This window comes from Helicoverpa armigera, chromosome 5 (assembly GCF_030705265.1).
Source record: "Helicoverpa armigera isolate CAAS_96S chromosome 5, ASM3070526v1, whole genome shotgun sequence".
NCBI lineage: Eukaryota > Metazoa > Arthropoda > Insecta > Lepidoptera > Noctuidae > Helicoverpa > Helicoverpa armigera.
In genome coordinates this window covers 10,180,485-10,192,629 of record NC_087124.1, presented here as the reverse complement: position 1 = coordinate 10,192,629, position 12,145 = coordinate 10,180,485, and the positions used below count along the sequence as shown (strand labels likewise).

The following is a 12,145-nucleotide window of genomic DNA, read 5'->3' as shown; positions in this document are numbered from 1 at the left end:
ACAAGCGCGAATACGGTGACATATACCTACATATGTAGGTATTTTGACGCAAAAAAAACAGATATACAGAGGGTAGTCTGAACGGAGCGTACCTTCACGCGGCCAAATACGCCAACGGACTTACTACATCAAAACCTACTCTAATAAAAACTATCGACGACTTATTAGTTTCAAGGCGAGCGACGGTTGTCTTCCGAAGTCCCAAAAGGTTGGTCGACCTAATTCTTACGCCTTCGCTAATGGCGCCAATACTCAGGCGTTATTATTTTTGCTCCCAGAACAGATGACCTGACACGCTAGTAGGTACAGTAGACCGCACATCAGTGGTAACTGTCATGCACCTTAACTCAATAGTAATAAGTACGATTTTCCTATAAAACTGTTACCACTGACCTGAAGTTGACTGTACCTAGAAAGCCGTGATACCTACTTTTTTTGTTTTTGTTTGATCCTCCTCGAGCCTTCGACTTTATTTTCATGGTCTCGTTTCGTCGGTCGAAAATAGTTAATTACCTACCTGCCTATAGTGTAATACTTTTTAGAAACTGTTAAATACTTGTGGAAATTCCAGACTTTTCAGCTCTCTTCTTAAGATGTATTTTTGAACAATTTGGCGCAGTCCGAAAGATCACAAATGGAAGAATTTACAGGAACTTCAAAATTGATTGCTAACACTTAAGCGAATAGAAAAAATAGAAATACTTTTACGGAATTTATATCATCACGATATTATTTAATACCGACGTTGTCGTTGTTGGTCGTCTTGATATTATAGTTTCAAACAACTACCCTACATTTTTTATCATTGACAATCCATTTCTCGTAAAACCAGCTCACTGTATCCTTCGGTATTGCATTTTTTGGCTTTGATTTGGATTCAATCGTTTATATGATCCAAGCAGGTGGTACGCTCCAGTCATCTTCTGTATTAAAATTTTGATGTTTTTTAATTTCAATAGCCTCGCGGATCATCCTAGCAATTATAAACTTCAAAATTGAATGTGGGCCACTTCTGCAGCCAGCGATTTCTTTATGTGATGAAAGTACAGATGGTTTTTAATTTCCTAGTAAACGTTTAGGACTGATAAATTAAACCACTATTTTATTTCATCATAGAAGAATGTGTTATATTATCTCACTATAACAAAAAAGGTCAGTATACTTATTATTTTATACATTTATCAAACGAAATACATCAAAATGCGAGGGTTCTATAAAAACAACACATCCAACTACTGAATCTTTAATTATATCCAACAAGTACTCTTAAGCGAATCTTTTAAATCAATCTTAACTAAAACATAATCGCTAAAACTCGAACCTTTCTCGTTTGTATGTGAGATACAAAAATATTTATATCTTATATCAACAGAAAATCCATTCATACCATGTGATACACTAAACTTATTGAAATAAAACAACGCACTCATAATTTCAGCGTCCATCATCCGGGATACTCGACTAGTATCTTAATATAAAATGTATTCACAAGCCAGGGGCGCCGGCTTTCAATATGAAGCCACGATGTACAGATCACTGTCTGGTTAGAAATCTGCAACAATACAAAACTTCATTAAAAATTAACTAATCAACAGTTGAACTCAAACAGACATAAATGTAGTTAACTAAAACCTGCATTAGCTATGATTAGTCAGTGACGTTAATTTGCAATTTAATTGTATCCAGTCTATCTTCTCATACTGTTTACCGAAGTTAATAGACCATAAGCAAAGAAATAATTGATAATGCCATGTATAGAGCATGAACAATGGTCTAAAAATTAAATATCCTAGTTCAAATGTACCCTTTTAAAAGTCATGTGCCCCAAACCTAAAAAAGTGTACCTACTAGTTTAACATAAGCCTATTCATATGATGAGTTTTCAGCAGCCAGTAAGTGTGACAACCAGGCCTACCAAGGGGTATTTTGTTGCCTTGGTAACTGGGTTGAGGTCAGATAGGCAGTTGCTCCTTGTAAAACTCAGGTACCCAGCTGCATCTGGTTAGACTGGAAGCTGACGCCGACATAGTTGGGAAAAGGCTATGGAGAAAATGAATGATAGGTTGCTAAATCCAACTAAATCGTCATTATAGCGCTCAAATTTTCTCAAATACGCTATAAAAGGATACTTACAAAATCTACTTTTAAGTATCACTCTTCCAAAGCTTGATAGTCTTGTCGTTCTCGAGCGCCGCAGACGCTATGATGTTCTCGGTGGGGTGGCAAGCGGTACATAGCACGGTGTCTGTGTGGCCTGACAACCGCTGCACGATTTCTTTTGATTGCAGATTCCAGATGTACACCAGGTTGTCTTCCGAGCCTGATACTATCCACTGTGGACAAGGATTGATGGTCAGTTGATTATCCTGAGTTGTACTGATATACGAACATGGAGAAAAGTTTTTGTTTTATAAGGAGTCCTATGTTTTTGTCGACTTGATACTAATCTCTTTTTGTAACATATGGATAATATAATAGTGGAAAGATTATGCAAACGAAGAGACGCGTGAATTATAATATAATCATGATGCCTAGAAAAACACATTACATGTTGATTTCACTCGCACTATTGAATTAACATGCGTAACATCTGATTGCTTACTTTAGAAATGATATCGAACATCTCATTGATCTAACAGATAACTATCATAAAACGGATTCTAGGTAAATAGGTAGTTAAAACATTGCAAGTTTTGCTGCTGCCTTGACCTAGTAGCGGGCTATAAAAGAGCAAAATCTTAAGAATTCTCTCAGAAATAGAAAGAACAGTGAGGCAGGAAAATTTTTACACTTTGTATTATATTTTTAATAGAGTCTACACACTCTTTAACCAAAGAAAAATGAGCACACATCACAGGCGCATAATATAGTGGCCAATGAACGTCAAAGAAAGGAGGCAAATCTTAATAAAAGTGTGTTTATAGACTCACCTTTCCACCTGTAACACTAAAGTTGGCAAAGATGCAGTATTTCTCGTTCTTATGTCCAGTGTAAGTCTTGAGGCACTTGCCCCGGCTGTAGTCCCATAGTTTGAGGGTGTTGTCCAGTGTCGCAGCCAAGATGTATTTGCCGTTAGGAGAGAATTTCACGAACGAGACCGGCGGATTGTCGTCATCTATCAAAGTCTTTAGACATTGACCTGATGCTGTGTCCCAGATTCGACTGAAAATAATGGTAATACAATTGACAGCCTCATGTATTTGGTAGTAGAACAAAATTATAAATAGTCAATTGAAGCATCAAATAAATCAGTATTCCTGTTCGTTTTAAGACCGAAGGAAGCCACTTAATAGACTTAAAATATAATAGTCTGTTAAAAATATTTACCATAATCCATCATAACTCGATGATACAATAAGGCTGCCGTCTCTATTGAAATGTACTGCCGATACTGGATCTGAATGCGCCGGTAAAGTCTTCAAACATTTGCCTGGAAACCAGATTATTCCAGATAATTCAAGTTCGCTCAATGGATGAGCTGAATGTGACTAATGATACTTCCTGGCAAAACAGGTTGATGACCTAATAGTGTAGTGAGTTGACAAAACGGGAAAGAACCCAGATGTTTCGCGCCAAAAAACAAAAAATATTGTAATTGTTTTAGATTTTCGGTTACAATGTTGGTATTCAGTTCATTCTCTTTGATCATTATAATGCTACTATAAGACGTACCGATTTGGCCAGGATGTTAATTATATAAATAGTGCACTAACCTACTTCTGCAAGAGTAGCAAGCGTGACATTTACGATTGTTTCGAGTTCCACGTGGCTAATATTAGAAGTAATTATCGCTTGTGTGAAAACCTTTCGAAAGTTGCGGTGAGTATGGTGAAAATGTTTTCGTAGTACGGTGTTAATAGGCTTGTCGAACGTTGTGTAACGAAGTACTTGGATTAGGTTTATGAAGTATGCTACGATCGTGACGGCTCGTCACGCGTATGTTTAGGTATATTGATAAATGCACTAAAGATGTATTGAACTGGTACATTTGAAACTAAGTTACAAAACAGATCGTTGACCGCGTTTTCTTGTATTAGCATCTCTATTTATCGCATGCATGCTAGTTCCAATACCCACGATTTATTTAATAAACAATTTACTGTTTCCACAAACATTTTTTATTTACAAAGTTCAAAGGTAAACGGTCGCGTTAATGTCTGCTAGTTTTTTTTTTCGTATCAAGTTGCAAAATAAAATAATAAAATATACATTGTATGAATTAACCTTTTCACTGCTACGAGCATTTGCCCGACTATGCGCGAAATGCCATTTGTGCCATTAACGGCTATTCAAAGAGGATAAACTATACCATTTTTCAACAACGTATTTGAACTTTTAGGTACATGTATATAATGGAAAAGTTAAATTATTCTTACCTGTTCTTACATCCCATATCCGAACACTCTCATCAAAACTGCCCGATACAATAAGATTGCTTTGTGGATTAAAATTACAGCAGAAAACATAGTTGCTATGTCCTTTGAGCGTCTTCAAACATTTGCCTGAACTGAGTTCCCATACCTGAAACATGAAAACAGCTCGTAAAATATTTGTTATGGGCGTTGTCGATCTATATTAAGATTTATGTGGCAATACTTATTCTAATGGGCAGGAGCATAAACTTCGATATTTTAGTCCCTTGTTTTAATAATTCATGATGATGGGGAACATCCATAAAAGTTTTTACTCCATTTCGTTAGATGTTTACCCATATATAAACAAACATAATAGGACTTTTTGCACAGAAACAAATTGAATGAATAAATAGATTTTTTAAATTACATTGATCTTAAGCTGCAATTTATTTTTAGACTGATTCTAGCTAGATTGTTACAGATATAGTCAAGCCTTCCTAAGATATTTCATGGTTTATTTTAGATAACTTTTGACACCAAATACATTAATTGTAATAAAGCATTGATAAATTAGATTAATAATATATTGATATTGCAATGCATGATATTGAGGTCAGAAGATAATTATGCAATATGCATAACAATTTGAGACTCATTTGGAGACCAGTTTCAGGATTATAAATAGATCATTTTAAAGGTATTAAAAAAAATGCATTTGAAGATGGTTCTCTTCTTATTTTTAGTCACTTTATAATAATGTATGGTACTGCATTTGCAGTTTATGTAGGTTTTAGACAAATGATGCTAAGCAGTTTATTTGAAGAAAATTATTCAAACTAATTTCCCCTTGTAAAACAAATACTGTCTAGGAGAAAGTTGTTCAAAACATTTTAAAACTTAAATATTCAAATTATTAATAAGCCCTGAGTTTATCAATATCTACAATGCAGTGAGAGTGAGACATATACATACATTCTTATCTAAAAAGATATCAGTTCACTAACCCAAGAAATATTTTATCTACTTTCCCACAAAGTTCTAACAAAAGGTATGTTGCTGAGATTTCAAAATTAGAGCAAGTAACTGTTATAGTAAGCATCAATCATGATAAGGTACAACTTTTCAAATAGGGTAAAATAGGCCAAATATAGCTAAATTGTTTGAGCTATTACATTAGATAAAGACAGACTTGACTTGTTGCTTAGACTATACGTAGCGTACAATTCTAACAGTATTTTATTCTATACTGACCCTTTTTCCGTAAACAAAGTCAATAAAATGGGACTAAACGGCGCAACCTTTTTCGTACAAATTGGTATTCGTGAGTACGGCGACACGGAATTCGCGTGTGTACCGTGGAAAGGGCCTCTGGCGTCACGCAATTCCTTAGTATCCCCCCCTCCCCACTTTTCCGTACTTATCCCCGCAAGGTTCATTCACCGCGCATGCGCGACCCCCATTAACGTACCGCGTTCGAATTTCGCGCGCTTTGTCGGTCTATGGTATGGGTGTATTGAAGTAGGAAGTTACCTTGAGTATTTAAGGTCACATTTTAGATATCTGTTATTGAAGAAGTAGTTTTAAAAGTTTATTGAGATAGTAGCAACATTCCTTGGATTTAACCAGGAAAAATATGGATGAAATATAATAGAAGTTTACCTTTAGAGTCTTGTCATCACTGGCACTGACTATCAACCTGCTGTCGGAGGACCAAGCCACATCACTGATACCCATTTTGTGTCCCGATATTGTCTTCTCAAATTTGCCATCATAAGCACCCCACACCTTAATAAGTTTGTCAGCAGCTGTAAAATATATAATGCAGTGATAATTATAACGTCAAGATTTTAACAAAAAAGAATTTGGATGACATCATTATTTGACTAGTTTTTAAGAATTCATCATTTGTATGGATGTTGTAAACTTGCTTGCCTAGCAACAACTGTCATAAATTGTATTGAAGGTCAACAAACTTGAGTAAGTTATTCAAAGTGGGCATGCTTTGTGTATTGTGCATCATACATTAAAATCAGTAACTAATTCACTTGTATGTTAACAATTAAATAAATACCAATTATTTTACTAATACTACAGATTATTTTTTTACAAGAACAATGTACAGTGGCTTATTTTATAGTTTTTTTATGGACATTCTACTAGACATAAAGCCTTCAGCTATAGTTGTGACCTTGTTTAAAATGTGTTGTACAATATCAACACATCTCATAGCTACCAAGTTTGGCTTGAACCAGTTAAATGTGATTGAACTAGCCATTTATGTATTGACTATGACTACAACATTACATCACTATTTTTACATACAAAAAACAATTACATAAACTATTCTTAAAGTTAACTTCCATTCATTAGCTGCCAGTATTCAAGGTCAACCTTCATAGAGGCTTGACCATTGCTTCAATACTGCTGACTGATCATGTCTCATAGTTTATGGATTTTATTTAATAACAATGTTGTAAATAGGTCATATGCAGTTTTGGGCTCTTGTAAGGAGACCAGCTCTTTAATTATAGGAAAAATAATTTAGAAATCATTGAGAAGTTTGTTTCTAATAGGAAGCACTAATCAACAAGCATTTTGCAATAAATTACCATGTTAAATGGCAGACTATTTAAACATTACTTGTATAGAAATGAACTGAAATTAAAGTTTTTCAGAAAATATTACAGTAGCTAACTGCTTACACAATATAAAGTAACAAGAGGAACATATTTTGCAACACTATATTGGGGAGATTTTAAAAATAGATTAACAAAGACAACAGCCTAACAGCCCAGGCTCATGCTTATCAAAATGGTCACTAGGCCAACCACATATGGTTCAAAACTTATTACTTGACATTAAAATATTTCTATAATCATTATTCTTATGGATCAAGCATACACTTTGATCTTCTGAGGTCTAAACAAAATATGAACAATCTAATGATAATAAAGGGGGTCATCAAATGTAAATAAATAGTTGAGATAAAAGAATAATTTATGCACGAATGAAATACTCACAGGAGCTTGCCAGCCATTCTCCATTTGGACTGAATTTAACCGACGACACAGCTTTCGTGTGTCCCGCAAGTGTGAATTTGAGCGTGTAATTCGGCTTCTGGAAACCGACATCAAAATTAGCGCCAAATCGCACGTGCTCACACAAGTTGAAGTTACATAAACATGTGCCGCCCGCCAGACTGACGCAAACCAATGAAATGATACGAAGGGACGCTACTTACCGCTACTGAAGACTTGTTCGATTGTGGAGCGGATTGTGATAACGAATTTGGGCCGGAAAGATTGGCGGAAGGCCCACCGTGAGTTTGGTGTGCAGCAGGATGGCCTGGGCCGGGACCTAGCGGCACCATGTTTCAACTTTCGACGCACTACGCTTTACTTTGTTCGTCACCCAACACAGTCACTATTAAACAATGAAAAACAATCTAAATTAAACTTTGGGAAAGGTAACACACGGAACTTGTCACTCACTTCAGTTTTTACATATATTTCAACGTAGATTTTCAAAGAACATTCTAAATCCGGGCGTCCCAATGCGTGCATATTTCGCGAAGACGAACAGTGGTGCCAACATGAAGATACTTTTAAATTATTCCCTCCCGCAGTACTCTAGCTGGCCAGCCTATTGTCTTTGTTTTTCTTATTTTACGAAATAATAAAAGCTTATTAATAAATTTTATTTTGCATAAATATATGCAAAAAATACAAAAAACACTATATAATATAATGAATTTAAAAAATATATATTTCTTTTTTTTTTTTTTTTAATTTATTCTTGGCCATAGATACAAGTCTTTCAGCCGAAAACATGGATAATTTTTAAAATATTTCTAAATTACAAAGAAAAAATAATCTTCTTAAATTAAATTAAAAATAATAATCTACTTATTTGCAATACAATACTCTTAACTTAACACCTTTTTATATTTTTTCTACCGTGTTACATATATATTTATACAATGTCTTATAAAACTTCTTGTTGGCAAGTAGTTCCTGAACTTAGCGGGGAACACTTTGTTGAATTTCTTCACATTCACTTAATTCGCTTACTAAAATTAAACGTTGGATATTAAAATTTGCACATTTCAGAACAATATGATCCAGATCAGCAACTTCAGCATCACAGTATTTACATCGGCTATCGTTATATACATTTATTCTGTTCAAGTGAGCTGGCGTTAAGCAGTGTCCTAATCGCATGCGAGTTATAGTTGTTATAAATCTTCTATTAATATATTCACAATTATTAAACCATGGTTTTCTTCGTAATTCTTTTTGGATATCTGCATACCACTTGCCTTTATTTTCTAGGGTTAGTGTCCAGTAGTCATTCCACAATTTACGGTTGATCTCTTTGATGTGGCTGTGGTAATCTGAAAATGGAACCTTCACAAGCTCTGTCTGGTCATCATAATGTTCCCAATGTGTTGCAGCGTCAGCAATTTCATTTCCGGTTATGCCACTGTGCGAAGGCACCCATACGAACTCTACATTAATAAACTTATCCAGTAACTGTTTGGTCTTAACTCTAATTTCATATAATATATAATTAAGCTTAAAAGACATATTTACATTGTTTAAAGCAGATAGTACACTCTTAGAATCCGAAACTATGAGAATTGTATGTACATTATTTACAGAAATTGCATGTTGTAATGCACAATAAATAGCATAGCTTTCTGCAGTGAAAACGCTACATGCTGCATTTAATTTTATACATTTAGTAAAGTCCAGTTGTGGATCATAAAATGCTGCTCTTACATTATGATCTGTTTTAGAGCCATCTGTGTATATAATATAATTATCTGGTTTATTATCAATAAACATTGAGAAATCAAATTTATTGTGCACTACATCTAAATGAACTGTAAAATTGTTAATTAAACTAGGAAAAGGAATTTTATACATAGGCCAAATATCATGAACAGCAATATCTTTTGAATTCTTATTTACATAGTAAAATATTGTTGTAATTCCAGGTAGACTTCCACCTATCAAGGAAGAAGCAGAAATATTACATGAAATTGACTGAGAGACCCTGTGATCTACTACCAGTTTCTTATGTAAATGACTATTTGATGAAATGATCTTCAAGAAAAATCTCTCAGCCAACATCAACCTACGTAACATCAAGGGTGGTATACATGTCTCAACTTCCAATGAGTTAATTGGTGTGGAACGCATGGCTCCACAAATAAGTCTCAGTCCCATATTTTGGATTACATCCAATTTTCTTAGTAAGGTGGTACTGGCATTCATATAAGCTAAACTGCTGTAATCAAAATGACTTCTTACTATACTTTTGTATAACATACTCATAACTTTGGGGTCAGATCCCCAAAAACTACCTGCTAAATGGCGCAATATGTTTATGCCATTCAGTGCTTTGCTGCATATATGTTTGATATGATCATCAAACTTTAATTGATCATCAATAATAATCCCTAGGAATTTATGTTGTTTAACAATAGGAATTTCTACATTGTTGTACAAAATTTTCACATTAAAATTAGTGTTTCGATTTTTACTAACAATTAGAACTGAACTTTTTCCAGGACTTATTTCTAACTTAAGTTTATTGTGGTAATAGTAATACAATTGATTCAAAGCAGTATTTATTTTGACCTTAGCTATTTCTATATTTTGATGTATGCTATACAAAAGTAAGTCATCTGCAAATTGTAATATTTTAACATCTGGTACATTTACAAATTTTAATATTTCAGAGGTGTATAAATTATAAAGTAAAGGAGACAGAGTGGCTCCTTGCATTGTGCCCTTATTAACAGTCTTAGGGCCATGTAATTTATTGTTGTATTTTACAAACACAGTTCTATTGTTCAAAAAGTTGTAAAGCCATTTAAGTATATGACCTGGGATACCAATATCATGGGATATTTGAATAAGTTCCTCTATATTTACATTGTCAAAAGCCCCTTTTATGTCTAAAAATACACAAATTGCATTGGGTGACTTAATTTAACCTGACCTATATCTGATAATAAAGAAACAAAGCTTTCAGAGCAACTTTTACCTTTTCTGAAGCCAAACTGAATAGAAGGGATTAAATTTTGTGATTCAACAAAATAATCTAGTCTTGTCTTTAACATATTTTCAAAAGCTTACCTAAACAAGATGATAAAGAAATAGGTCTATAAGAAGATGCATCGTTTAAAGGTTTATTCGGTTTTAAAATTGGAATGACACATTGTGTCTTCCAAGGCTCTGGTATAGTTAATTCAAGCCATAATTTATTATAAATATTAAGTAACGTAGTCTGTGCATTTAAATGTAACTGTTTGATTAAAATGTAAGGTATATCATCCAATCCGGGTGTAGTATCTCTCCTAGACTTTAAAGATGTTTGTAATTCCTCCATAGTAAAATTGTTCTTGAGAAAAATATTTAAACTGTTATCTGTAGCATTTTTAAACAAATATTCAAGCCTACTCTCATCTGTTTCAGTAGAATCTGCTAAGTTATTTAAAAAACTGGGAACCCACTCATCATTAAAGTTTCGATTTCGATCAGTACCTATTTTTTTAAATCTTTTGATGTATCCCCATATTCTAGACACTGGTGTTAACCTATTAAAGCTACTGCATAAATTGTGCCAAGAAGAATTTCTTTCCTCCTGCAAAATTCTCTTTTATTTGCATCTAACTTCTTGTACATAATCCAATTTTCTATATTTGGGTTAGAAAAATAATATTTTAGTGCATCTTTTGATTTTTCTACAGCTTCACTACATTTTTTATTCCACCATGGTACTGGCTTTCGTATAACTGTATTTGAAGCTAATTTTCGTTTCGGAATAGTTTTATCCTTTAAATCATGTAAAGTTTCTACAAACTTATTATATGAGTTGATAGGGGAATCTTTAATTAAATCAATATGAGAGAAACAAGTTTCTGATAAACTGTTATATTTGGACCAATCTGCTTTACTGTAAATATATTTTTCTTGGTCCACAGGAGGAGACACGTCATATGCTGATGGTTTGATGTTAACGTCAAGCAATGTTGGAAGATGATAGCTACCCATAGGGTCATCATGAACATACCAGTTACATAAATGAGCGATTGAAGAGCTAACAAGGGCAAGATCTATAGCTGAGGCTTGTCTATTGGGATAAGGAACAGTTGTCGGTGATCCATCATTCAAAATACATAAGTCAAATTCATCAATAATATTAAGCAAACATCTACCTCTATTGTTATCACTTTGGCATCCAAAGGCTATGTTATGAGCATTAAAATCACCCATGATAATACAAGGTTTGGGTATATTATTGATTAGTTCCCTTAACTTTACTAAATCGAATCTGATACTTGGTGGACTATATACACAAAGTATTGCCATAGACCCATATTGTGTTTCAATAGTAATACATACATTTTGTATAGATTCTGAGAAGTGTGTGTGAATGACTTGGTACTTTAAACGATGACTTACCAAAATAGCTACTCCATTATGTGAATTCTGTGAATTTTTGTGAATTAAATTATATGAGGGAAAGTGGGGAATTATGGAAGTAGATTTGAACCACGTTTCGTTAAGTAGACAGACATCTATATTTTTTCAATAAGTAAATTTTGTAAAGGCTCTTTTACTCTGCAAACTTTGTATATTGTACTGTAAAATATGTATGTAATTATCCATAAATTAAATTAAATTAGATAAAAATATTTCTTTTATTCTCTTATGTGTGAGAGGCCCATCAGAGTCACTCTTATTTCCTAAGGCTACCAACGATTTTACAATTGCATT

General features: G+C 33.8%; 1 protein-coding gene and 1 long non-coding RNA gene across 6 annotated transcripts; one reads left to right on the top strand and one right to left on the bottom strand.

The window, feature by feature from the left end:
- Positions 1-1,227: 1,227 nt before the first annotated feature.
- LOC110374459 (WD repeat-containing protein 5) lies at positions 1,228-7,937 on the bottom strand. Its single transcript, XM_021332172.3, has 8 exons — positions 7,597-7,937; positions 7,376-7,472; positions 6,015-6,160; positions 4,377-4,521; positions 3,328-3,430; positions 2,931-3,162; positions 2,134-2,333; positions 1,228-1,552 (listed from the first exon to the last, which is right to left on the bottom strand). Exons 1-7 carry the CDS (start codon positions 7,723-7,725, stop codon positions 2,145-2,147), a joined length of 1,041 nt encoding a protein of 346 aa, XP_021187847.1. The 5' UTR covers positions 7,726-7,937; the 3' UTR covers positions 1,228-1,552; positions 2,134-2,144.
- Positions 7,938-8,128: 191 nt separating this feature from the next.
- Positions 8,129-11,918, top strand: LOC135116921 (uncharacterized). 5 transcript variants are annotated; one of them, XR_010276494.1, is made up of 3 exons: positions 8,276-8,542; positions 8,687-8,883; positions 9,355-10,853. It is a non-coding gene; the product is annotated as an uncharacterized LOC135116921 (long non-coding RNA). The 5 variants fall into 5 exon arrangements; XR_010276496.1 differs by adding an exon at positions 11,350-11,918 and having other exon boundaries at positions 8,314-8,883; positions 9,355-9,617; XR_010276495.1 differs by lacking the exon at positions 8,687-8,883 and having other exon boundaries at positions 8,129-8,542.
- The last annotated feature ends 227 nt before the right edge of the window (positions 11,919-12,145 follow it).